The sequence below is a fragment of the Momordica charantia genome, unplaced genomic scaffold (genome assembly GCF_013281855.1).
Source record: "Momordica charantia cultivar OHB3-1 unplaced genomic scaffold, Mcharantia_2.0 BLBB01000117.1, whole genome shotgun sequence".
In the NCBI taxonomy this organism is placed as follows: domain Eukaryota; kingdom Viridiplantae; phylum Streptophyta; class Magnoliopsida; order Cucurbitales; family Cucurbitaceae; genus Momordica; species Momordica charantia.
In genome coordinates this window covers 16,216-43,092 of record NW_028275273.1, presented here as the reverse complement: position 1 = coordinate 43,092, position 26,877 = coordinate 16,216, and the positions used below count along the sequence as shown (strand labels likewise).

At 31.7% G+C, this 26,877-nt stretch overlaps 2 protein-coding genes and 1 pseudogene across 3 annotated transcripts; 1 reads left to right on the top strand and 2 right to left on the bottom strand.

Moving 5' to 3' along the window:
• Positions 1–1,195: 1,195 nt before the first annotated feature.
• On the bottom strand, positions 1,196–3,070 carry LOC111007618 (uncharacterized). Its single transcript, XM_088118373.1, has 2 exons — positions 2,923–3,070; positions 1,196–2,315 (listed from the first exon to the last, which is right to left on the bottom strand). The coding sequence occupies exons 1-2, from the start codon at positions 2,968–2,970 to the stop codon at positions 1,407–1,409; spliced, it is 957 nt and encodes a 318-aa protein (XP_087974499.1). The 5' UTR covers positions 2,971–3,070; the 3' UTR covers positions 1,196–1,406.
• Positions 3,071–10,266: 7,196 nt separating this feature from the next.
• On the bottom strand, positions 10,267–19,031 carry LOC111007861 (uncharacterized). The gene is made up of 5 exons (XM_088118374.1): positions 18,877–19,031; positions 18,382–18,685; positions 18,237–18,264; positions 18,103–18,109; positions 10,267–10,816 (listed from the first exon to the last, which is right to left on the bottom strand). Exons 1-5 carry the CDS (start codon positions 18,916–18,918, stop codon positions 10,520–10,522), a joined length of 678 nt encoding a protein of 225 aa, XP_087974500.1. The 5' UTR covers positions 18,919–19,031; the 3' UTR covers positions 10,267–10,519.
• Positions 19,032–25,238: 6,207 nt separating this feature from the next.
• LOC111007566 (BURP domain protein USPL1-like) lies at positions 25,239–26,644 on the top strand (annotated as a pseudogene). The gene is made up of 2 exons (XR_015787737.1): positions 25,239–25,398; positions 25,531–26,644. The product of XR_015787737.1 is annotated as a BURP domain protein USPL1-like (transcript).
• Positions 26,645–26,877: the final 233 nt, after the last annotated feature.

Here is a 26,877-nt window from a genome sequence, read left to right as displayed (position 1 = left end):
TTTAATTTTTAATTTATTTGCTTTTGGGAACTCCATAGGCCCAACATATATAACAACCTTGTTACTCCCACATGATAAAGTTACATTTCCCATTTTTGCTTCCAAAAAACAGAAAAATAAGCCCGACTTTTACGCAAAGCTCAACTTGAAGGCAACCACTAATACTTCTTTGTGGGGTAGAAGATCGAACTCAGAATTAAGAATATATACAAATTATCGTTGAATTATATTTGTTTTGACAATTTTCTTGGATTTATACGACTTTTTTATAAAAGAAACAAGTAAATTTTCATGTTGTAAATTATAATTTGGTTATTACTCTGGGGGAATAAATTTTAACTGGTTGGATATAAACGTTAAACAATAATAATAAACAAAAAAGAGGATAAACTACACTTTTTGAACCATGTGAGCCACATACTCCATTTTCGCTATTTTTTAAGTATTTGAAAAAAAAAATCATTTTAATTCGTATAGTTAATTCTTTGTAAATTAGTTGACAGAAACTTAAAATTATTGAACACATCTTAGTAAAATATTTATACAAATTAAGCATTTGAAATCACATCTAACGTCAAGGACAATGATATCCTAAGTATTTTGGTATCATATTGTCCTCTGCTCTCGGACCGAAATCCCAAGTACAAGTATGACATAGTCGGTGTTTTTGGTTCCACCCAAAAGACCTCGTACCAATGAAGATAATTGTACTATCTTATATATCCATCATCATTTCCTTCCGTAATCCACCTGAGACTTTGTTTGTATTCTCCTTACAAATCCAACATCTAACATGTCAACATTTATATTTTGAAACGTATTCCATTTTTTTTAATTATTAGAAAGAAATTAATGGCAATGACTCGAATAATTTATTTATGCAAACTTTAGAAAGTAGAATAAAACTATTGAAAGTCGAGGAATTAAAATAGAAAATAATTTCTTAGAATTACATTTAAAACTAGAGAGTTAGAATTCAACTGTACGACCATTAAGAAAGGCTATTAAAATTTTAATAAGATGAATTATGTTCCAGTGGGATAAATGGTTTGCAGATTTTTATATTTTTTTTTATATGTTTTATATAGAGTAGGATCACCATATTACTATTTAATTTTGATTATTATCCGTGTTTGTTTTACCCCAATTAAAGAGTGTCTTGCATTTGATTTGAAAAGGAAAGTTCAAACAGAGATTCACTATCCCAACCAGACAGCAGCTTCCTCATAATCATTCATAAACACAACTTATTTTTTTCACAAGTTACACCATAAATTACAAACCATAACTAGCTAGTTGGATCATAGCTTAATTAGGGATTTCTTAATAGACTCCATAAATTTTCTTGTCATCATAACCTTCACTCTCTTCTTCTTCTGCTTCCTCTGGCTGTTCTTGACGTAACATTAAGCTTGTGCAATCTGTATGTCAGCTTCTTCTCCATGGTGAGCATCAGCAAATGACTCTTTCGTTTTGAGAGCATTGGGATAAGACGTGACATTGGGTCGTGGTTCAATATCTTTAGTGAGTGTGGCTTGGACATCATCCGGGTAAAATGTGGTACTTGGTCGTGGTTCAATATATTTTGCAAGTTCGGCTTTGACATCATTCGGGTAAAATGTGACACTTGGTCGTGGATCAATATCTTTGGTGAAAAGTTTGGCTTTCACATCATCTGGGTAAAATGTGGTACTTGGTCGTGGTTCAATATATTTTGCAAGTTCGGCTTTCACATCATCTGGGTAAAATGTGGTACTTGGTCGTGGTTCAATATCTTTGACAAGTTGGACTTTGACATCATCTGGATAAAATGTGGTACTTGGTCGTGGTTTAATATCTTTGACAAGTTGGACTTTGACATCATTTGGGTAAAATGTGACACTTGGTCGTGGATCAATATCTTTGGTGAAAAGTTTGGCTTTCACATCATCGGGATAAAACGTGACACTTGGTCTTGGTTCAATATCTTCGGCAAGTTTGGCCTTGGCATGATCATTTGGGTAAATTGTTACACTGGGTCGTGGATCAATATCTTGGGTGAAAATTTTGGTTTTGACATCATCGGGGTAAAATGTGGCACTTGTTTGTGGCTCAATATCTACCACAAAATTAGAACCCTTTTTAGCATTATTCGGATAAAACGAAATACTTGGTCGTGGTTCTATATCTTTGACAAAAGACTTCTCATTTTCAAGCTCGGTATGTTGTTCAAGGCAATCTTCCTTCTCTTTAGTTGCTTCTGGTAATGGCTTATCTTCCATCCCATTTCTCCAGTGTCCTCCTGGTTCATATCTTGATTCTATACAGCTGACAAGCTACAATGCCCCACCAGGAAAGAAAGAAAGAAAGAAAAAAAAGAATAAGAGAATGTATAGTTACTATTTACTTTCTCATATATATTGGAGAAGAGGGTTTAACAACTCTAAATCTAAATCTAGTACATTAAAAGAAAAAAAAAGCCATAAAATTATCTTTAAAACACATACAAAGTAGGGGGTTTCAAGTGGTTGTAAACGTTAAACCCTAAATCTCATAGATTTAGGAAAAAAAAAATCCTAAGATTATCTTTCAACACAGGAGAATGAGATTCTTTAACATGTCCCTCAAGATGACGACTCTTTGATTGTGGCACTTTTGGACTAACTAATTTTGATCCGATCCCATTTTTGAACTAGAAGCTCGTTTGACTGATATCGTATCAATATTTATGGTATTCTATTTTTAAATCACTTGGTAATTAGAAGGGTAGCACCACCCTTTATATTATAAATCATTTGTTAGGTTCTTTATCTTTTTATTGTCGTGCGATCCCGATTGAAATTGTTCAGTTGATTTCTAAGAGCAAAGTTGCAAAAAGAGTGAAAGAAAATGAATTGCATACCAAAAAGAAGCAAAAAGAGTGAAGGAAAATGAATTGCATACCAAAAGAAGCAAAAAGAGAGCGATTTCAAAGATTGGACTGATCTTCATGTCTGTCAACACTAAGCTGATCTTGTTTTTCTCTATACATGAAATGCTCAAAACCTTCACTATTTATAGATAATTTTCAACGAGGAACCAAATAGAAAATCATAAAAAACTCTACTCTTTTTGTTCTTAAAATGGTGGCCTAATCGAGACCCTCTATTATTTGTTTTCATGAATGAAACAATCAAATTTAAAGAAAAAAAAAAGAACTTTGTCTTTTTATTCTTAAAGGATGATATAATTGAGATCCTTTATTATATTATATTGTCACCTTGGGAAAGATGGTCAATCTTGTTCATAACCACTCCCAATTTACGTGGTAACGTAGGGTTTTCGAGAAATCGTGGTTTGTATTAATATTTATGGGTTACATCTCAAAATTAATTGGCAATGAGAGGAGTAGCCTACTTTGTTAGGTCCATTTTCCTTTCAACTTGAGATCCTTAACTTGTCCCTTCAACATGGTGGTTTTTTTGGCTCATCGATCTTGGTCGGATCCCATTTTTGGACCGGATGTCCGTTTGAGCTTTTAGGCTCTGATACCATATTAATTTTCAATGTGAGATCCTTAACATGACTCCTCAAGATCGTGGCTCTTTTGGCTCATTGATCTTGGTCGGATCCAATTTTTGGACCGGATGCTCGTTTGAGCTTTTGGTCTCTAATACATACCATGTTAATATTCATTCATGGGATTCCATCTCAAAACCAATTGGTTCGTTTGAGTCGAGTGGCGGTTTATTCTTCGTATTTTTTTAAATAAGTTAAAAATTAATAATAATAATATCAAATCCATATCAGTGATATTTTAATTTATATATTTTGTACAATTTTTTATACAATTACTTCTTGTTCCAATATTGAATCCATAGACATATGAAAACGTCAATAGAAATGTCTACGGATGGACTCAAAGTTAATAGCTTGATGTTCATGTTCCCTTATAAAATAAAAATCTATTCACGTTTGCCCCTAATACTTATTACCTGATCCAAGGCGGACTATCATTAACATAGAAAGTATATTTGGTCCACTAATATATAAATAGATTTATATTTAATAAGACACTATTACGAGCAACTTCACCCTTCATTTCCAACCTAAATTTAGTTCAACTATTTAAGACATCTATTTCCAACCATTAAATCATGAGTTTAAATTTCCACCCTCATAGGTTGTATTAAAAAAACAGACACTTCTCATTAAAAAAACTATTATTTCATAAATGTCGCAACATTAGTTTTTAACATTTATTAACTATAAATACTTGATTGGAAATAGTCAATTTGAATGTGCTCAAGTGGTTAAGATACGGCTTATTCTCCGACTAAAATATTGTGAGCTCGAATCTTCACTCCACAGGATATACTAAAAAAAATTTGATCGGAAATATATAATACATAAGGATAAAATTTACCTCACTATATATATATGGGCATAAGATTTTTGTTTTTTTTTTGTTTTTGTTTTTAATTATTCTATTTATCTTATAGCTCCGAATCAGAATGGGCTTTCTTTTTTAGACAGAATTTTTTTTTATTTTTTTAGAATATTACATTAAAAAATATGGAGAAAAGATTTAAACTTACAGCTCATGGGAAGAGATTTCAAAACTTGTCTAGAAAAACAAAGCAAAAGCACCATTAAAAACAATGCACTTTCTTTTACTTTCTTTGTCACAAAATTTTTTTCCATTAAAAACCTACTGATTTAATTAAGTTTATTTACTACCTAAAACGACCTGAATGATAAGACTTTAATATTTGAATAACAAAAGGCAATATTTTTGCCAGATCTTGTCTGCCAAAATAATCCAATCAACTCTTTGGGAGCATATGAATTAAATTGCAAATTAATGTACCATTTTATAAAACAAAAAGAAGATACGATCAACTACACCAAAAATTTACAAAAGTTTAATCAACATACAAAAATTCTAATAGGAAAAAGTTGAATATGACCTTTTGAACCAAAAAAATTGCTTTAAGATGCTCTTATCCAGCGAGGGACCAAGGGCACGTACCTAAATTTTTGTTAAGTATTATATTTTACATTTCTTATTTTCAAATTACCCTTTGGCTTGCTAGTTCTTATTCTTTAAAAATTTGAAAGTGATACTGTAGTATATAAAAATTACAAAAAGGTGTTTTTTTAAGACAAGTTTTTAGTTAGTGATGTTTAAAAAATATTTAAATCTTATTTTAATTAGTTTTGTTTAGAAAATGTTTAAATCTTATTTTAGTTTTGTTCTTTAGAAAATATTTTGGCCTATTTTAGTTTTTTAAAATATATTTTTGTGATAAGTAATTTTAAGTTTGATTAACTTTTCTTTTGACAAAATATGTGTAATTAAGTTTGTACCTTAAACCAAATTTCTTTTAATAAATTTAAATTCATAACTTTGTGATAATTTTTTATCCATTGCTATATAATTTCATTATATATAAAAAAAATCCACAAAAAATTCACTAATTTAATTAAAATATAGTTTCTCAAAATCTCAAATTAAGTGGATTAATCAGGAAAATCCATAATTAACTAACTCTGCCAAAAACTTTTTTTTTTTTTTAAAACCAACTTTAGTGCCATTTTTGTCTAAACCATATCAATTTCATACCAAAATAGTTTTCTATCTCACTTGATACGTAGAATATTTTTTCAACCAAATTTCAAATGAAGATATATTGAAGGGTAAATTTTGCAACATTTTTTAACTTTAAGATGAAGATTACAACAGTTATCCAAGTGTAAGATGCAACTTGATACGCATTTGTTTATAGTTGATATTTCATTTGTTTATAGGCATTTATGCCTTCTTCATGCAAAATCATAGATCCGTCACTGTTTAGTAGATGGATGGCGCAATGGTGCAGGAAATGGCTGAAACTTTAGTCAATTATGTTGTAGAGGAAAACAAACACACGAGTGTTGCCTACTTTGTTCAAAATGTTGGCGGGAATTGCTTGGTGCAAGAAGAAGAAAAAATAAAGGAAAATAAATGTATGGGAACTACATTTTTTTTTGAAAGTGATTAAAACAGGTAGGTAAGGAACATAAAAAAAAACGCTCAAATGAATGCACTCCAGTTGAGAAATGTACGACCGTTGCTTGGTCTATGGAGAAGAAAAAAGAATGAGGAAAGAGAGAGTTAGGGTTTTATTTTACCTTCCCTTAAAATATATATATTTTTTAAATTTATTATTAGTAGAATGTTATGTAGCCCAATGCTATTTGGGAAGATAGAAACAGGAAAAATCACTTCCCTATAAAGTTTGCCTTTTTTTTTCCCACTCACTCGCTTCTATTATTTTTCTTCAACATTTTATACTCAATTTAGTTAGTTTTTGTTTGTTTATTTATTGTTTTTTCAATCAATTAAATAAATATAGATTTTTAAAATGAAATAAAATATAATTGCTTCAACATTTTATACTTTATCAATTTTATTTTTTAAGATTATTTATTTTTTGAGTTCAATAATTACGGACTAAGAGATCAAACTATCGGTCTCTAGAATGATAATGGGTATCTTACCATTATTCCGTTTACAAAATTACAAGCTAGTTTTTAAAATAAATATGTTTACATATTTCAATTTTTTTAAAAAAATAATTTTTTAATAGCTTCATCAACAAAAATGAATAGTGTTTTATTTGTTCAATACAATCATAAAATAAATTGCATTAAATTTATTATTGCAATACTTTTAAACAATGAAAAACATGATGTTATTAATAAGAATTTAGTATATAATATTAAACTCTAGCTTTTGATAATTAATACGTAAACTATCATATTTTTAATATAAAAAATGCAAATTAAATTCAAGTTTTTTAAGACCTTTTCACAACCCACACATGTTTACCTCAAATTAAATTAATCTTTATATATATATATATATATTTCAGTTGTTAGAAAATTTATTTGGTAAAAAAACCAAATGCACATACAATTAATTATTAATAAATAAAGGAAATATAAAATGGTACAGTATGAATAGTCTGACTTCATTTATAAAAATTTAAAGTCATGGAATTTAAAAATGGGTTGGAATACCAAAAATAATGGAACTCCTCCCTTTCTTAGACTATAAAAGTGATTGATTTTCCATTCATTTATAATACAACATAAAGTTTATCTTCTTTCTTTGAAAATTTGTTAATCTTAATTTTGTCATATTTTGAAAACACATATTTATTTTATGTTATTTATATAAATGCTTCATTTTTTTTATTTGGTAAACAAATTGACAAATTTCACGTGCATGTGTTAATTAGCAATTAGTATGGTTAAAGTATCTTTTAAATTTTTTAAAAACACTATTGTTGATTTTGATTTATAGGTGTACTCCACGTAGGCGTCATGCAGGTGACACGTATGTCTTCGTCTCCAAGCTCTTGTTGTCTGCACGTAGAAATTTAGTACCATTGTGGTGGTTTGTTGAATGCAACTCCGATGCTCAAGTTGGGAGCAAACGGGTATGAAGCAAAAAGAGTAAGAGGGCAGTTATCTCGAGGATGAGAATCTGAAATGTGTGTCGAATCTTAATTGTGTAGGGAGAGATGATTAACCTTAGTTAGGGATGTTATTTCCTTATATATGGAGGGTGCGCAAATCGAATGGAACAGAATGGACAATCCATTGGGAGTGTATAAGGATCCTTCCTAACATTCAGTGTCCTTTTATCCTACCATTGCATAATGGTGTGGCAGCATTGGGAGTACGCACTTGACACTATGCTAGATGCTTTCTAGGTGAGTTTGTCGGTACCTCTAACTGCGTTTGAGGTGCTCATACGGTGTGGCTCGACTTCCCTTTCCATTACGCTCAACATTCCTCTTTTGGTGTGCTCGGCATGCTCACTTTGCGAGTTATGAAGAAGGTATGACGTGTTTCAGTGAGACATTCACACGTGGCACCTAGCTAGTGGCTTCCCCTCAATAACTATAATTTTAGAAGAAACATTATTTATTATGATCAACTTATAGAAAAAATGTTTCACTCACTATTTAAAAAAAGAAAATTATGAAAAAGAAAACAAATTTAAAATAGATTTATGATTTTCAAAATCTCGCTTTAATTTGTTAATAAACATATAGAGTCTGAGAAATCGACTTGGAGACTCTGAGAAAAAAGATTCAAATTTCATGGTGGCTCACCTACATAGTTAAAATTCGATTGTTTCTCGGGGGAGTTTGTTACTAATATTTCTATTGATATTTAGGGGACATTAATTAAAAAAACATGATTTATCTTACTTATTCATTTATTTTTTATAATCTTAGTATATTTAGTCCATTCGATTATAGCTCCACTAGATAAATACCAAATCAGCCTACTATAACGGTTAAAAGGATCGATCCTCTACCTCAAAATGGTTGAACTAAAAAAACGTAGCAATATTTTTTAACAACTATCTTTGGTAAACAACATAAAATTGAAGATTCACGTGATAAAGTATCAACTCATCTTTTTAAGAACGAAAAGTTAGGTACTTTTAGAACTAATATAAATATTATTTTAAATTCGTCATAATATTTGGCTACATAGCCACAAAATAAGAGACTTAATTTGTACTAATTTCCAAAAATAGTGGGAGTTCGACTTCCAACCTAGGAAAGAGATTTACCAATGTCATTTTTATTTTATTTATTTTCTTTTCTGTCTCTGTCTTTTCTAAAACAGACACCACTTCATTGATAGGTATGTGAGGAATCTACAGAAAGAAGAAGCTAAGGCTAAGTAAGAGTAGGGATTTGGATGAACTATGAAGCATTGATTTTGAATGTCATCCCAAAGATGAAGCTGATGTCTGGATACTTGACGATGCGTTGTTTCTTTTGAGCCAAATATTTCAAATGGTATAGCAAACAAATTGCACCTGAGGATATTTCTGCTACTGGAAAGAGGGAATGAACATATTTTCCTTTATAAAATCTTCGATATGTCTCGGTAGCGAGAGCGAAATGTTGAAAGCGCTGAAGGGACCATGTAATAAAAATGGTCCAAAAATTCCCTCAGACTTATTACATAAAACGCACCAGTTGGGATTATTTTGCATTGCGTGGGAAGTCTAGCCTGTAATTTGTCAAGGATATTTATGCCTCGATGCAAAAATACACCAAACGAAGAACTTACATTTTTTTGGAAGCTCCATATCTCATAATTTTGCCAAAAAGTCTAGAGAGGTTGTATCGCTAAATTGATTTATCAGTTCAGATTTCATGGATTTAAAGGTGAAATTACCATAACTGGATGAGTGCGCGCCAAATTAAACCCCGAGTTCCTCTTATCTTCAAAGGAGGTAGGGATTGCAAGGGGTGCAAACAAAATCTCATTTATTAGTTAGGGAAAAGAGAGTGAATCTATGGTATATAGATGAACACAATTATTTCCACTGGTACGAGGCATTTTAGGTGGAACAAAAAATAAAGTCGTGGAGTTATGTCCATTATATTTGAGAGTACATGAGATAGCGTTGTCTCTAACAAATGATCGATATCGAAGAGATAATGAAGTAATATTTTGTTTTATGATGAAAAAGATCCCATTATCTTTCGTTTACTTCCTTGCTTGGTGTTGCGAAAAAAATGCACCCGACACTTAAAAGGATTAGATAAAATAATCTAAAACTTCTAAATAACAAGAAAGATAAATAAATGTTAGGAGGAAGAAAATTAAATGCCTGATTTATACTGGTTCACTCGGTGTGGGCTACGTCCAGTTCTCTAAGTTGGAGATTCTACTAAAATATCAGGAAGAATCTCCTAAGAGTTTAATTATAAACCCCTTCTCTCAATTTTCGCTCACACAGAAAACATTCATCAATCACTCTACAAGTTTTTCAAACTCTCAAATAGGTACAACAAGTTTTTCAAACTCTCAAATAGGTACATAAGTATTTAGCTCTCAAACTCTCTGAAGAATTTCTCACAACTCTTTATTTGTGCATCCCAATCAAATGACTCATCTATCTCTATTTATAATAGATGGTACGATAAAAACTAAAAGGGAAAGAGAAAATAAAAAAGGCGCAAATTAAATAGGACAAGTAAAAATTTAAATGAATATTTTTCTATAGGAAAAAATTAATTTTCTTCTCTTTGGCTCCATAATCCCAATAATTCTCTGTTTAAATAGAGTTCTCCAAATCTCAATCCTTTAAAATTTAGAAAAACTTCCCCTATTTTATAGTCTTTATAATGTTCGTAAGTTAGAAAAGCTGCCAGTTAAAAGTATATATTTTCGACAAAAACAGCATAAATTATAACGGCATGAAATAGTAATGGAGGAATGAAATTCACAGAGAGTTCCCTTTATTCTGCATGAACTTGGAAGACAATCATACAAACATCTCAAAAGCTGCACTAAATAAGAGATAGATTTCCCATCTCCCTTGACCAAACTCACTATACACACAACTTATTATCCATAGCAATCCAGAAACAGATATTACATCTCACACACAAGAGAAAGATAAACATTACAAAGCAAGAACTCTCCAAGCAACACAGGCTATAAATTAATTATCTTATTTTGGCTTCCATTATAATTAGTTGTTGTAGATAGACAGATTAGATCTTGGCTCAAAATCTTCAGCAAATGGCTTCTCATTTCTGCCAGACTCTTTTGTTTTGATGTCGTTTGGATAAAACGTGGCTTGCGGTCGAGGCTCGATATCCTTAACGAAAAGCTTTTCATCTTCAGGCTTCAAAGTTTCATTACAATCCATGTTCTTCTCAGAATGACTAAGAAGACCTTTAATTGCTTCGAGCAATGCCTCGTCTTTGATCAGATTTCTCCCTTGCTGATCTCCTGGCTCGGGTCTTGATTCTATTCTACTTGCAAACTAATTAAATACCCCACAGAGCAAGAAAGAAAATAAATTAGAGAATTGCATGGTTTTTTACTTAATCGACGGTTAAGGATCTACGTCAAAAAGAAAATAGACTTTAAAAAGGTTTATAATCGACATAAACTACTCATCTCTTACCAATTAATTTTGAGATGGAACTTCATGAATATTATAATGGTATCAGAACCCCAAAAACATCGAATAGTCATGATATCGATTTCGTATCATTTGGCACCATGAATATTTAAGGAGGGGAATGGAATTGCTTACCAACAGAAGTGAGAAAAAAGTGATGAAGATCACAAAGCCTTTCATATCTCTCAATCTGACCAAAAAACCAAGTTCCTGATCCTTTGATTGATGAGTTTGCTCACAGAACTCTTACATTATATAGACAGCCAGTAACCAAAGGACGAATTTTTTTTTTACAGTTCTCAAACTTAAATTAATCTTTTGTGAAATATTTAATCTTTACCAGCTTCTTCTAAAAGGAATCTTCCTATTTTTGAAATAATAGCTTATCTTAAAATCAACTCAGTGAATGTCCCACAAACATGCATTAAGGAAGAAGTTTGCTTTAATATATGTCACGTTCACCCAGCTCAATTGCCTCAGATTTAAAGTACGTGATGGTGATTTCTCAAAAATAGAGAAAAAAAATTGGTCGATGATGTTTAATTAACGCCAAAGCGAGCATAACTTAGTAGTAATAGACATACGTGTCCAATCAAGAGGTTGTGAGTTCCATCCCCACCCCACATTTTGTACTAAAAAAAATCATGGTGACTAATGTAACTTTGAAAAAAAATACTTTTAATTTATGCATAACTTAGCAGTAATTGACATATACCTTTAAACTGAGAGGTCGTGAGTTCGATCTCTCACCCCACATGTTGTAATAAAAAAAGATTATGCATTTGCTAAGCCTAATCATAGTTATATTTTTTTTTTCTTACCACTGATTTCAATGAAACCATTTTAAATTGACTTTTTGAACAACCATCGCTAGAGTACCGTTTCTTCCCAAAAAAAAAAAAAAAAAAGAAGTTTTGAAATCCATTTGATTCCATAGAATATTTTAAAGTTTTAAATACTTTTTATGAGATTGTGCTCAAGGCAGGTGATCAGTTAGTATGCAGTCACACGACATAAAATTCGAAATATATATATATATATAATGAAACATTTTTAATGATCTAAACGTTAAGGATCCCAACCACTAAAAAGAGAAGAGACCGTTTATAATAGACATAACTACTTCTCTTATGGCCGAATGTATCAGGTCCAATAAGGTCAAACCATTTTTTGTTCTGAGATGGAACATGAATATTAATACTGAAATTATTTAAAAAGCTATACTAAACATAATTTACTAAGGAATTATTTCCAAAAGGTCCTTATAGATCTTTTATTTAAAATGTTTTTTCTTTTTCTTTTTCAAAAGTCATACCAAGAAAAGAGCAATAGAGAATCTCACTTAAGTAAAGCTCTAATACTACTCTCTAAAACTGCTTTTCATTGCTCACACACTTAGAGAGAGAATTAAAAAATTATTGCTTAGAAGACATCAATGGCTAAGTTTGAAATTGAGTCCCCACACCTCACATATGTTAAAAAGGAAAAATAAACCTATTTGAATTATGATTTGAGATTATGTTAGATAAAGTTATTGGAATTATATTTAGATTTGGATTAAGATATAGTTTAAAATTAGATTTTCTATTTGAATTATGATTTGAGATTATATTAATATAAACAACCTTTAAATTTGTATCGATAATTAAATGAAATCCTATTTGTTATTTTCTCTATTTTACCTCCTCCTCTAAGATTAACCGTACATAAAAGTTGTTACCCATCACGTATGCCCTAAAATAATAGAGAGCATCTGCAAACAAACAAACAAAAAACTTTATTTTTTTATTTTTTTATTTTTTTAACTTTTCTAGAAAATGAAAAAAAAAAAATTTCTTTCTTTAACCTCATTTTCTTAGAATAAAAAATTTACAACCTCAATTTATTTTTCTTTCTTAAAACTAAATTTTACATATAAAAATATAAAAGAAATTGAAAGGGAATAAGGTTGATTATATTGTAATTTACAAAATTATAAGTCAAATCTAAAATTTTTGATCCAGATTAGTTATGAAATCGAGATTTATTGATCTCAATTTTATTCAGCAACTCGAAATAAAAAAAAAATTACGGCTAAACTCGATTGTCGATTGGAGGTATATGCCGTTGAGCTATACTCATTTTGACAGGGAAAGAAATCTGATCAGAGGTAAGTTATAAAGATTTGTCAATAAATCTAGAACGAATTAAAAACATAAATTCTCATAAATTTGAGTTTAATTAATAAATCATAGATTTGAATAAATAAAAATGAAAAATTTATGTTAAGGAACTTATTTTTATTACCTTGGAGTTCATTATGTTCCTACCCTGAGTTCATTGGGTGAAAGTTGCGTTCCATATTGCTTGAATCTTCAAGGTCAAAAAATTGAATTAAAAAAATATAGTAACAAAGAAACAAAGACAAGGAGAGGAAATAATTTAATAAAACTGAAGTTTTTATTTATTATTTATTTATTTAATAGAGTTTTTTAAATTCGGCTGAGATTTCGACTAAACTAGACCCCACAAAACTACGATTGTTTGGGGTGAAAATCATGATGCCAATGGGAGTGACACCAAGGGAAGGACTCAGACAGGTCCACCTGGACTAACTTGCATCCAGGTCTACCTTGAACCTGTCCGAGGTGACATACTTAATAAAAATGGATTGACTTCCACCATTATGTGATATGACCTACTTTAGGCCCGACAATCAATATGAAACATGTCTGACCTGACCTCCAACATCGATAATTACATGTCAGATCTCCAACCTATAAATAGATGGCACCATCTCTCAAGAAAGGTATTGCATTCTATCTCGAACTTGATATTGAGTCTGAACTTATTACTGACATGAGCGTCACGTCGGAGAGCTTGCCTTCTTGTACAAGTCATCCCTCGACGAAACAAGTCAACTATTTCTATGTGGTTCGACCTTGATCAGATGAGACCTCGTCTAATTTTTTCAATTATAAACTTAGTAAGGCCCCTTGCTCCTTCCGAGATTGGACACTAATTTGAAGAAAAATCCAGTTGTCCTAACTTGGCTATAATAGGCTGATTATCTCTCTAAATAGGCTTCTGTCTCCATCCAATTATTGAAACTTCAAAAAACTTTTCCCCATTTCATCGTCCTTTGTAATGCTCAAGAGCTGATTGCATCATATAATTAATAAATGAGCATAAATATTATAATTGCATGATCAAATAGTTATGGAGAAATGAAATTCATAGATAATTCCCTTTATTTTGCATGAAGAAGAAACACAATAATCATACAAACATCACAAAAGCTAGCATTAAATAAGAGTTTTATTTCTTTGACCAAACTCACTACACAACTTATTATCCAAAGCAAGAGCATGAAAAAAACATCACACACAAGAGAGAGAAAACATTACAAGCAAGAACTTGGAAGCACCAGGCTACACATTATATATATATTCTTTTGGCTTCCATTATAATTAATTGTTGTAGATAGAGGCATTAGGTCTTGGCTCAAAATCTTCAGCAAATGGCTTTTCAATGGTGGCAGCTGACTCTTGGGTTTTGATGTCATTTGGATAAAATGTGGCTTGTGGTCGGGGCTCGATATCTTTAACGAAAAGCTTTTCATCTTTCGATTTCAAAGTTTCGTTACAATCCATTTCTTTCTCAGAATGGAGTGAGTTTGGATCCGAATGCATAAAAAGGATTTTAATTGCTTCGGGTAATGACTCTTCTTTTGTTACATTTCTCGAATGATGATCTCTTGGCTCGGTGTCTTGATTCTATAATACTTACAAACTAAATATAACCCCACAAAGAGCGCAAGAAAAGAAAAAAATGGATTAGTGATAAATTGCATGATCTTTTACTTAATCGACTTGATAATCTAGTTTTATCAATGTACAATAATCTTCCATATATCAATTTCGAATAATTTCACCATAAAATGATCAAACAAATGCTTCTCAAAATGAAAATATGTGCTTAAGCAATGCAAGAGAGCAATAGCATTGCGTACCGATAGAAGTAATAAGATAGCGATGAAGACAAATCCCTTCATAACTTTCAATTAATTCACTAAAAATTGAGTTCCTCCTTTGATGAGTTTGCTCAGAACATCCACAAACTCATACTCTATATACCCAGCTTATAAGTAACAATTAAAAGGATGAAATTTTACAGTTCTCAAAATAATCTTTTGTGATTTTAATCTTCACCCTTCTCTTAATTAATGGAATCTTTCATTCTTTCCATTTTTTGCAGTAAAAGCAAACTCATTATTGCCCCACATCCCCCAAATGTACAAGTTTGTTTTAAATACTTCTGTAATTTCATTCAGTTCAATTATTGAGTGCCTTATTTGCCTCATATCCAAAATGAGTGATGGTGTTTAATTCTGTGCAAGCTGACAATAATTTTAATTGTCATTACTGATTCAGTTTCAATGGTGTAATCTAGAATGAGCTATTTGCTCTAAGATTTGAAAAAATTACTAAATGAAGTCATCACAATACGAATCTGATTATCATTTGAGGTAAACTATGCCCTTTAATTAATCATTGGGATATAAATTTGAAATACATTTTATATTTTTTGTCTCATACATCCAACGGTGGAGAACTATCAATCACATTGTGACGGTCTCTTCAAATAAGTTGTTCATTTGTTTATCAATTATTGCCTTCCAATTGTCCGAATTTCTTACCTTATCAAAAGTTAGGTAAATAAATGAATGATACATCAGAGACCGTTTAAAATTTTTAAACGCGAATTTTCACCCCATTTTGTTAAACTCATAAAAGAAAAAGAAAAGAGCGTCCAAATTGAACTACAAACTTACTACAAGTGTTGGTGTTGCAAGAAGTGCAAATAAAGATCTCACATTAACTAATAAAGAGAATGTCCATAGCATATAGATGAGAATAATTATCTTCATCAGTATCAGATATTTTAGGTGAAACAAAAAACAAATCCGTTACGTCCAAAACGGAAAATATCATAACAATTGTTGGAGATACTTGGGAGCACTGTTTTGATCCTTAACAAATAGTATCACACTCATGAATCATTTCAATTGTTTATTCGAACCTCTGACCTTTAGAAAAAAATAAGTAATTCTTTGACTAATCGAGCTATGTTTACGTCGATTAAGACTCCATAAATATATAAAAAACCTAATTATATTCATAATGTTATTTAAATTTGAGGAAACCCCAATTTCCTTCCTAATATTATTTAAAGATGAAGAAGGTTAATATCCAATAACGATGACACAACCGAGAAGGAAAACTAGCTGAACTCAAAAAAAAAAAGGAAAGGTTAGTTAATTATTTGAAATTTTCATCCAACATTCAAACTTCCTAAAAGAGAGCTATGTAACTTTTAACCTTAGATGATCATGTCAGTTGTCCCTATCTGAAAAGCAAATCTTTTAAAGATATTGATTCCCAAACAGTACCTGTCAGCTCTATAAACGCAACCAATTATATGAGCAATGGCCTCCAGTACAAATTATATGAGCAATGGCCTCCAGTACAAAAGCTAAATGCCCAAAACCTGATTGAATACAAAACTTTCTTTCATTCTACTTTTCATTTTCATGCGACCATACTTGGCCATTTAAACATACCAAAGAATTAAAAGGAAACAGATGGAAGTTGCCAGATCAGATTCACAAGGGTGTGATCAGCTTACGAGTTACGACGATACAAACGAATGAACTCTCGCTCTCGAAAAAGAAATACATCTAAAGTTCATTTAGCATTTATCGAAGATTGTGGGCCTATTGGGGGGCGTCAATTTTAATCCCATAACTTTTAATTTGACGTTTTACTTTTGGTTTCACCGAAAAAACTTCATATCAACGAAGATAATGGTTTCCATCTATATGCCATGATCTTCCCTTTATTTAGGGAGCGAGAGGTCTTTGATTGCATTCCCAAACACTATATACTTTTTTCTGTGAGTTTGCTTTTAACTCTAGCATAGAATATTTTTAAATGTTTAAATAACACCGGCTTAAAATCTGCGAATGTGAGTATTGCTCACGAACTTATTAAAACATGTATCGCTAAGTAAAATATTGAGTGCTCGGACCTCGATCCCAACGTGAGAGTTCGACTACCAACTAAGAAAGATTTATTAATGTCTTACCTAAAATGTTGTATGTTCGAACCTCGACTCCCACGTGAGAGTTCGACTACCAACTAGGAAAGATTTATTAATGTCTTACCTAAAAGATATGCAGTAGGCGATTGTATACTTCACTCTAGAATAGTCTTGAATAGACACACACAAACCACCTTAACTCAAATTGCAGTATTTTTGTAATTTGAGTTACATTTAGAAAGTATCGAACTATTATAACTTTGGTTAGGTTATTATATTTTCAATGTGAGATATCTCTAAAATGTTCCTCAACATTGTGCCTCTTGGATTTAATAATCTTGGTCAAATTCCATTTTTGGACTGAATGCTTGTTTGAGCTCAGTCTCTAATACAACCAAGTTTGGTCTTATCTTTAAATGTGGGATCCTTAACATGCCATTTAAAGATGGTTGCTATTTTGAGTTCATCAATGTTAGAATCCATATAAATGAATTAAATTTACCCAGCCCATCAGCTTAAGCTTTTGGGTTGAGTGGTGGTTTATTCATCCTTAACATCGAGTAATCGATCCAAAAATGAGATTCGGTCAAGATCGATGAGCCAAAAGAGCCACACAATTGGTTTTGAATATTAATATGGTAACAAAGCCCAAAACGCTCAAACGAGCAACCGATCCAAAAATGAGATCCGGCCAAGATCGATGAGCCAAAAGAGCCACGATATCTTGAGGGGGCATGTCAAAGATCCCACATTGAAAAGAGGAGGGATCTTACAATGGTTTATAATAAACATGGACTACTCCTCTCATTGCTAATTGATTTTGAGATGAAACCCCATAAATATTAATAATCAATATTAGACAGATTCCATTTTTTCGACTTGAGGTGAGATCCTTGACAAAAAGATTCCACTATCTTTATTTACTTCCCTACTTGGGTGTAAGCTGGATTTAGAAAAAGGTTCTCTCTTTCTCTAAATCCAATCATTTAAAACTTTAGAAATTTTTTTTTCCATTTTTATCCTCTTTCTAATGTTCCTAAGCTATGCATCATAAAAGAGCATACATTATAGCTGCATCAAATAGTAATGGAGGAATAAAATTTACACACAGAATTTCCTTTTACTCTGCAGGAAGAAGAAACAACAATATCCCAAAAGCTGCATTAAACAAGAGCTAGATCTCTTTGGCCAAACTCACCATACACACAACTTATTATCCATAGCATCTGCAAACCAGAAATAAGTTACATCTCACACACAAGATAAAGATAAACATTACAAGAAAGAACTCCAAGCAACGCAGGCTATAAATTAATTATCTTATTTTGGCTTCCATTATAATTAGTTGTTATAGATAGACAGATTAGGTCTTGGCTCAAAATCTTCAGCAAATGGCTTCTCATTGGTGTCACTGCCAGACTCTTTCGTTTTGATGTCGTTTGGATAAAATGAGGCTTGCGGTCGAGGCTCGATATCCTTAACGAAAGGCTTTTCATCTTTAGGCTTTAAAGTTTCATTACAATCCATTTCCTTTTCAGAATGAATAGGAAGTAGGCTTTTAATTGCTTCAGGTAATGACTCGTCTTCGATCACATTTCTCCATTGACGATCTCCTGGCTCATGTCTTGATTCTATAGTACTTGCAAACTAAATGCCACACAAAGAGCGCAAAGCAAGAAAAAACAAATTAAAGAATTGCATGATGTAGTTTTATCAATATACAATAATCTCGATATCGATCGTTTCATATTATTTCACAATAAAATGGCCACATAAATGCTACTCAAAATTAAAACATGAGTTGAATTGTAGTGTAGGAGTGGAATAGAATTGCGTACCAACAGAAGTGTGATGAAAGTGAGGAAGAGAAGCCCCTTCATATCTTTCAATATCTTTCCTAAAATTCAAGTCCCTCCTTTGATGAGTTTGCTGAGAATAAGCACAAATTGTTACTATAAATAGACAGCTAGTAACCACAGGATGGAATTTTTTACAGTCCTCAAATAACCTTTAGTGATTTAAATCTTTACCTGCTTGGCAATGGAATCTTTCATTCTTTCTATTTTTGCAATAATAGCTTATCTAACGTTCATTTCATATCAATTATTGAGTGCCTTATTACCTTAGATTCCAAATGTGTGATGGTGCTTAATTGTAAGCAAGTAGACAAGAACTTCAACTTAATTAATTGCAGGAAGATATCATTACGAGATGTTTAGGCCATGACTCTGATACCATTTGTTAAGGACGACGGTACCCCAAGTACCTCACTTATCTCCACAATGATATGATATTGTTTGTTTTGGACATAACTTTCAGGACTTTGCTTTTGGTTTCACCCATAATGCCTCGTACCAATAGAGATGATTATCTTTTCTATACCCACGATGATTCTTCCTTCTCCTAACCAATGTGGGATATTGTTTGCATCGACCTTCCAAATCCAATAGGTCTCTTCTGATTAAGTCTCCATATATTCGTTTACATATCAATATTATTGCCTTCTAGTAATCCAAATTTCTTACTGAACAAAGGGGTGAAGGCAAATGAATGATTGATTGAGACCTGGTTGTACTATTAAACATCTATTCTCGAAATATAGAATCTTTGAATTTTCATCCCATATTGTTAAACTAAAAAAAAAAGAGAAAAAAAAAAAGAAAGAAAGAAGGATGGATAGAAAAGAGTGTCCTGATTGGAACGGAGACTTGTTACAAGAAAACGGGGTGAGGAACAATAAATAATAATAGAAAACCATTAATACATAGATTTGTGTGAGAAACAACCATTAATACATAGATTTGTGTGAGTGGACAAGAAGAGATCCACGATATTAACCATCATGAATGATTCATTTGTCAAAATAATGTAGGGTCAGACGACTGCCCCTAAGATTAATCGTGCACGTAAGTTGACATGGACACTCACGGATATCAAAAAAGAAAGAGAAGAAAGAAGATCCACGATATTCAAATTGATAATGAAAGACTTTCTAGATCAGCTTATGAAAATTCAAAAGGAACCAAACATCGGACTATTGGATTGTAAGGAAAATACAAATAAAGTCTCACATTGATTAGAGAAGAGCATGATCCTTGATCTATGAGAGCAGACAGACAAGTAAAGATATAAGCAACAAAATAACAAAAATAATTACTCCATTTATTTTCTTCAATAAAAATAAAATGAGGAAAATCTGTGGTTTTATTCATTCGACCAACTTGCCATTTAAACATACCAAAGAATGCACGGTACATTATTAGAGTTTTTTCTGCGTATTTTCTTCCCTCTCTAACTCTCCATCGCTCTTTCAAATGTAATTGAGAACATTAATAGATTCAACAACGGTACCATGAGGTCCTCATCCCGTTCTTTTCCTTATTTAGTTAATGTGAGACTTTGGTCGCATTACCAACACTAATATACGTTTTTTTTGTGAGTTTTATTTTAACTTTAACATATGATATTTTTAAATGGTTAAATTATTAATATTCGTGGGTTCCATCTTTTCAGCAATGAGATAAAAGAGCCACAATGAGTGAAGGGAGTGTTAGATATCATATGTATGAATTAAATTTTCCCAACCCATAAGCTTAAGCTTTTGAGTTGAGTGGTGGTTTATTTAATATCCTATTAAAGTGGGAGACCATGTGTTTGAGCTCATGCATTGTTATTTCCTCTCGATTTATAATGATTTCCACAAATGAGGAGTGTTAGATCCAACCAATAACTTAACCTTTTAGGTTGAATGGTGGACATAATAAGAGTTTATAAAATAAAAATATACCAATTTAAACCTAGCTCGATTTGTTAAGGCATATGTATCGCTAACCAAAAGATCGTGTGTTCAAACTCCGCTCCATGTGGGAGTTCGATTACCAACCTAGCTTGGAAAGATTTATTAATGTCTTACATGCAAGCTATGAAGTAGGCGATTGTATACTTCACTTTAGAATAGTCTTGAAAGAGACAATTTTCCTATTGAATCAAGTGTACTAAACATGCATTTATTTCTTCTCCATATACAGATAAACCACCCTATTTTTGTCCTAATGGCAATATTCTTCTAATTTTAGGTACACCAGAAAGTATCAATTTATTACAAATCTGGGTTAGATTCTTATCTTTTCAAGGTGGGACCATCCTTAACATGATTGTATCTCTTGGATTCACTAATCTTAGTCGGATCCCATTTTTGGACCGGATGTCATTTGAGCTTTTGAGCTCTCATATAAATAAGTTGTTTTATATTCTTCAATGTAGGATCCTTAACTTGCTACGTACTTTAAGACTGTGGCTTTTTGAGCTCACCAATTTTGACTAGATCCTATTTTTGGACCGAATGTTCATTGATGTTGTTGGGCTCTATTACCTATATCAATATTCATCCAATTTCATTTCAAAATCAATTAGTAAAGAGAGGACTAACCCACTTATATTAAAATTCATGGTTGGTCTCTCATCTTTTCAAGGGATGAGATCCTCGACAAAAATATCTCATTATCTTTCTTTACTTTCCCTACTTGGGTGTAAGCTGTATTTAGAAAAACTTCTATCTTTAAATAGAGTTCTCTAAATCCCAACCATTAAAATTTAGAAAATTTTCACATTTTTATTCCCTTTCTAAATGTTTCTTTCTGAGCCTAGAAAAACTTTGCATCATAAATGAGTATAAATGATAACGGCATGAAATAGTAATAATAAAATTTACAGAGAATTTCCTTTTATTCTGCAGGAAGAAGAAACAACAATCATACAAACATCCCAAAAGCTGCATTAAACAAGAGCTACATTTCTTTGACCAAGCTCACGAGACACACAACTTATTATCCATAGCAAGAGAAGATCAAAGAAACATCACACACAACAGAAAATATAAACATTACAAGCCAAGAACTGGAAACAACTGGCTAATATACACATTATTTCTTCTTTTGGCTTCCATTATAATTAGTTGTTGTAGATAGAGATATTAGGTCTTGGCTCAAAATCTTCAGCAAATGGCTTCTCATTGGTGCCACTGCCAGACTCTTTCGTTTTGATGTCGTTTGGATAAAATGAGATTTGTGGTCGAGGCTCGATATCCTTAGCGAAAAGCTTTTCATGATCTTCAGGCTTCAAAGTTTCATTACAATCCATTTCCTTCTCGGAAGGAATAAGAAGGCTTTTAATTGCTTCAGGAAATGACTCGTCTTTCATCACATTTCTCCATTGACGATCTCCTGGCTCGTGTCTCGACTCTATTGTACTTGCAAACTAAATACCAAATAAAGAGGACAAAACAAGAAAAAAAAAAAATCAAAGAATTGCCTGATCTAGTTTTATCAATGTACAACAATCTCGACATCGATCTTGATATCGATCGTTTCATATTATTTCACAATAGAATGATCAAACAAATGTTACTCAAAATTAAAACATGAGTTGAAGTAGTGTATGAGAGGAATAGAATTGCGTGTTAAGAAAGTGAGGAAGAGAAGCCCCTTCATATCTTTCAATATCTTTCCTAAAATTCAAGTCCCTCCTTTGATGAGTTTGCTGAGAATAAGCACAAATTTTGGCTATAAATAGAAAGCTAGTAACCAAAGGATGGAATTTTTTACAGTCATCAAAATATATTTTTTGTGATTTTAATCTTCACCTTCTCTTAATGGAATCTTTCAGTCTTTTCAGTTTTGCAAATAATACCTTATCTCAAAACTCAATGCCCCATGTTCCACAAAGGTACAAGTTTGCTTTAATATGTCACTGTGTAAATTCAATTATTGAGTGCCTTATTGCCTTAGATGGTGTTTAATTGTATGCAAGCAGACAAGAATTTTAGTAGCAGGAAGATATCATTACGCTGATCTTGAATTTCAATGGCACAATCGAAAATCTGTACTGAATTATTGAATGAAGTCACCACAATATCATTAGACATAAGTTATGGCCCTTTATAGTCTTTGGATATATGAATTTTAAATACGTTTTATAATTTCGTTCTTATACATCCAATAATGTAAAACTATCAACTACATTGTGGCGGTCTCTTCCTATGTATCTCCATATTGGGTTATATATTAATTATACTGCCTTCTGATGATCCAAATTTCTTACTGAACCAGGACCAATGACTGATTGGGCACCTGGTTACAGTATTAAGCATACAAATGAAAGTTCCTAAAGGAAAATAACACAAGAGGCTTTTGGATCAGCTTTTGAAAATTTCAAGATGATCCAGACAACGGACTATTAAAGATATAAACAATGTCTAAACCAATTCAACTGTACAAATGATATCCCTCAGGAATTCATAGATTTGATATAAATTTGATAATAGTAGTGAAAGGTGCTTTAAGCTTAAAAGAAATACTTTTTAAATTTATCATAAAATTTGGCTACATATCCAAAAATAAGAAACTTAATTAGTACTAATTTTCCAAAAGTACTTACTACCTTTGTTTTAATATAAGTAGTACTAAAACGCTTTTTATAGATTTGATATAAATTTTATAATAGTAGTGAAAGGTGATTTAGCTTTAAAGAGATATTTTTTAAATCTATCATAATATTTGGCCACATGGCCGAAAATAAGAAACTTAATTAGTAGTAATTTAAAAAAAATACTTACTATACTTGTCTTAATATAAGTATTATAAATGTCAACCAACCTAAATATAACTCAATTAGTTAAGACACTAATCATGAATTTTAAGAAAAAAAAGTATTATAAATATGATGAAATTCAGATTTATCAATTATTGCCCAAAAGACTTTGAAGAAGTAGATGGAAGAATAAATAATAATAAAGAACAATTAATAAATATATTTACGTGGAAAACTCCTTAACTAATTGAGCTAACTGAGTATATTCATGACAATTATCAGAAGTAAATAATTCTTTGACCCATTGATTTATGGATGTTGTTAGAGTTTACAAACTTAAATGGCATAGAAAAAAAACCTAAATTTATTCATAATATTATTTTAAAATGATGAAAACCTAATTTAATTCCTAATATTATTTAAAGATGAAGAAGGTTATCTTCTATCAGCGATGACTCAACCAAGCAAGACTAGTTGAAATAAAAGAAAAATAAACAGGATGTCTAGTTATTTGAACCTTTTGTCCAAAACCAAATTCTTCATTCAATAATTATACCACCAAAGTTTTAAACCTTAATGTCAATAAAAATATCAACGTCCCAATTTTTGTTAATGTCAATGAAAATGTTAAGGTCTCAATTTAAAAAAAAAGTCAGGTATTTATAAAACTAAAAAATTCGTTAAAATTATTAATATATTAGTATATTATTATATGTCTATATTAGTGATATTTTGGTTAATTATATATATATATATATATATATATTTTTTTTTTTTTTTCTCTCTATATTTTATCACTTTTCTTTTTGCAACACTTTATTCGATCTCTCGAACTCATGTGTACATATGGAAATATTAACCTATAGTCGGAAATTTAATACTTTGGTTATAAAAGAGAGCTATATCATTAATACATATGGATCCATTGTCCCTATCCGAAAAGCAAATCTTTTAAAGATCTTCATTCCTAAATCATACGTGATCTGGCTCTTTGGAAGCATATAAACGCAATCAATAAAGAGGAGACATAAGCAAATGGCCTACACATAAAACCATAGATGAAATAATAATAATAAAACAGAATAATATATCATCAACTACTCCTAATTTTTTTTTGACATTTTTTTTTTGTCAAACCGAACATAGCTCAAGTAGTTAAGGCACATATCATATTATACTAAAAAAAACTACTCCTAATTTTTTTTGAAAGAAAAACACAATTAATTCAAAAAGGGTGCGTGAGAAATATACAATAAAGAGACACTAAACAAATGTACTTCAATTTAAAAGAAATAATGGAGATGTCATAATTATGAAAGAACTTAGATTTAGATGACTAAGAAGAAGCCGTTGTTCGCTTATATCCATTTCATAGAAGAGTTGCAGGTCTATATTTATCTGAAAAAATACGGTTGTTTTGTAGTATAAAGCCAAAACTGCCCCTAGTTTTAAAAATCTTGCCATACCACTTTTTATATCCCATCCAATTTGAATAAAGACGAAACGTAAGCAATTATTTATGGCCTACACAAAAGCATAGACAAAAAAATAATTACAATAATTATAATAAAAAAACAAAATAATATATCATCAACTACTCCCAATTTTAAAAATTTTACCACACCACTTTTTATATATCCCATCCCATTTTATTGCACTGAGTAGAGGAAGTTGAAGAAAAAAAAACTTGAATCTGTTTCAACCAAGGAAAAACCATGGGTGGCAGAGTGGCTTCTTCCCTAATAATCTTGCTTCATCTACTCCTTCTCATGGTGAAGTTCAACCAAAAAAATAAAAATTGCTTCTAATTCTTCAAACTCAAGATCTCATTCTAAATTATTTCTAAAATTTTAATGTCTATTTTTGAAGTTGTCCTTACTTGGTAAATTTTGTGTGTTTTTCAGTTTGCAGAAGCCCTGGCTGCGGTTGGTGAAAAGAGCAAGCAAATGGAGAACTTGAATGACCATATTGAAGCTTCAGTCATAAAAATGGTGACCCAAATGGAAGATAATTTTCACAGCTCTCATATGGAGCACACAAACCCTCAACTCATAGTTTTTTTCACCATAAATGACCTGAAACAAGGCCAAAAACTGCCCATTTACTTCCCCAAAAGAGACCCTTCAAAATCTCCTCCATTTTGCCCAAAGAAAAGGCAGATCCAATCCCATTTTCACTGAAAAAACTCCCCCAAATCCTCTCTTTCTTCTCCTTCCCCTTGAACTCCCCACAATCCCAAGCTGTGAAAGAGACACTGCAACAGTGCGAGCTCAAACCCATCAAAGGGGAGACCAAATTCTGCGCCACGTCCATGGAATCCATGGTGGATTTTGTAGGCACTGCATTGGGCACAAAACCCTCCTCTTTCCAGCTTCTGACCACTTCCCATCTCACAAAATCCCTTGTCCATTTCCAGAACTACACCATCTCCGGCGCCCCCGAGGTGATCGCGGCGCCGAAGCTCGTAGCCTGCCACGCCATGCCCTATCCCTACGCGGTTTACTATTGCCATTACCAAGAGGGGGACAACAGCGTGTTGAAGATTCCGTTGGAAGGCGACAACAGCGACCGAGTCCAGGCTATGGCGGTCTGCCATATGGATACGTCGCAATGGAGCCCGAGCCATCCCGCGTTTCGGGTGCTCAAGACCGAGCCAGGAGCGAACCCGGTTTGCCATTTCTTCCCTGCGGATGATTTTGTGTGGATTCCAACTCCGATGCCTGCTTGAGTTTGGATTAGGAAAATACTTACCTGCGAGTAGAAGCGCTCCTACTGACTTTTTGATGTAACGTATTATTATTGGTTCAAAAGGTTTTATCGAGTTTTAGAAGTTAATCAATAAAAATACCGCAATATTAGAAAGTTAGTAGGAACTTTTATAGCCAGCTTAGGTTAAAGTATTGTTGGGATTGGAGCAAGGAAATATTAGGACTCATTTGGATTCTAATAAATGTAACCTATTTCGTACAAAAATAACTTAATGATAAAAGTATGCTAGGGTTTGGTTGGGTGTTCGAATCTCGTATCTTTTATTTATAATGTAAAATTTCGTTTTTGTCTTTGAATTATTATATTTTATTTTATTTCAATTTTTGAACTTTCAAGATGTCTATTGTAGTTCAAGAATTTTTAAATTTATGCTATTTTACTCCTTCAAAATAGAAAAGAGTTTAAGCTGGGTTTAGGTAGTTTAAGTTTTAGGAAAATTGAGAAACTTCCTCCTTAATACTATTAAATATTTGACAACTTAT

Coding starts and splice junctions, on each gene's coding strand:
- LOC111007618 (XM_088118373.1), bottom strand. CDS start 2,970: ATGAAGATCAGTCCAATCTTTGAAATCGCTCTCTTTTTGCTTCTTTTG. Junction 2,316..2,922: donor CTCTCTTTTTGCTTCTTTTG/GTATGCAATTCA, acceptor GGGGCATTGTAG/CTTGTCAGCTGTATAGAATC.
- LOC111007861 (XM_088118374.1), bottom strand. CDS start 18,918: ATGAAGGGGCTTCTCTTCCTCACTTTCATCACACTTCTGTTG. Junction 18,686..18,876: donor CTTTCATCACACTTCTGTTG/GTACGCAATTCT, acceptor TGTGGCATTTAG/TTTGCAAGTACTATAGAATC. Junction 18,265..18,381: donor TCTGTCTATCTATAACAACT/AATTATAATGGA, acceptor TCTGGTTTGCAG/ATGCTATGGATAATAAGTTG.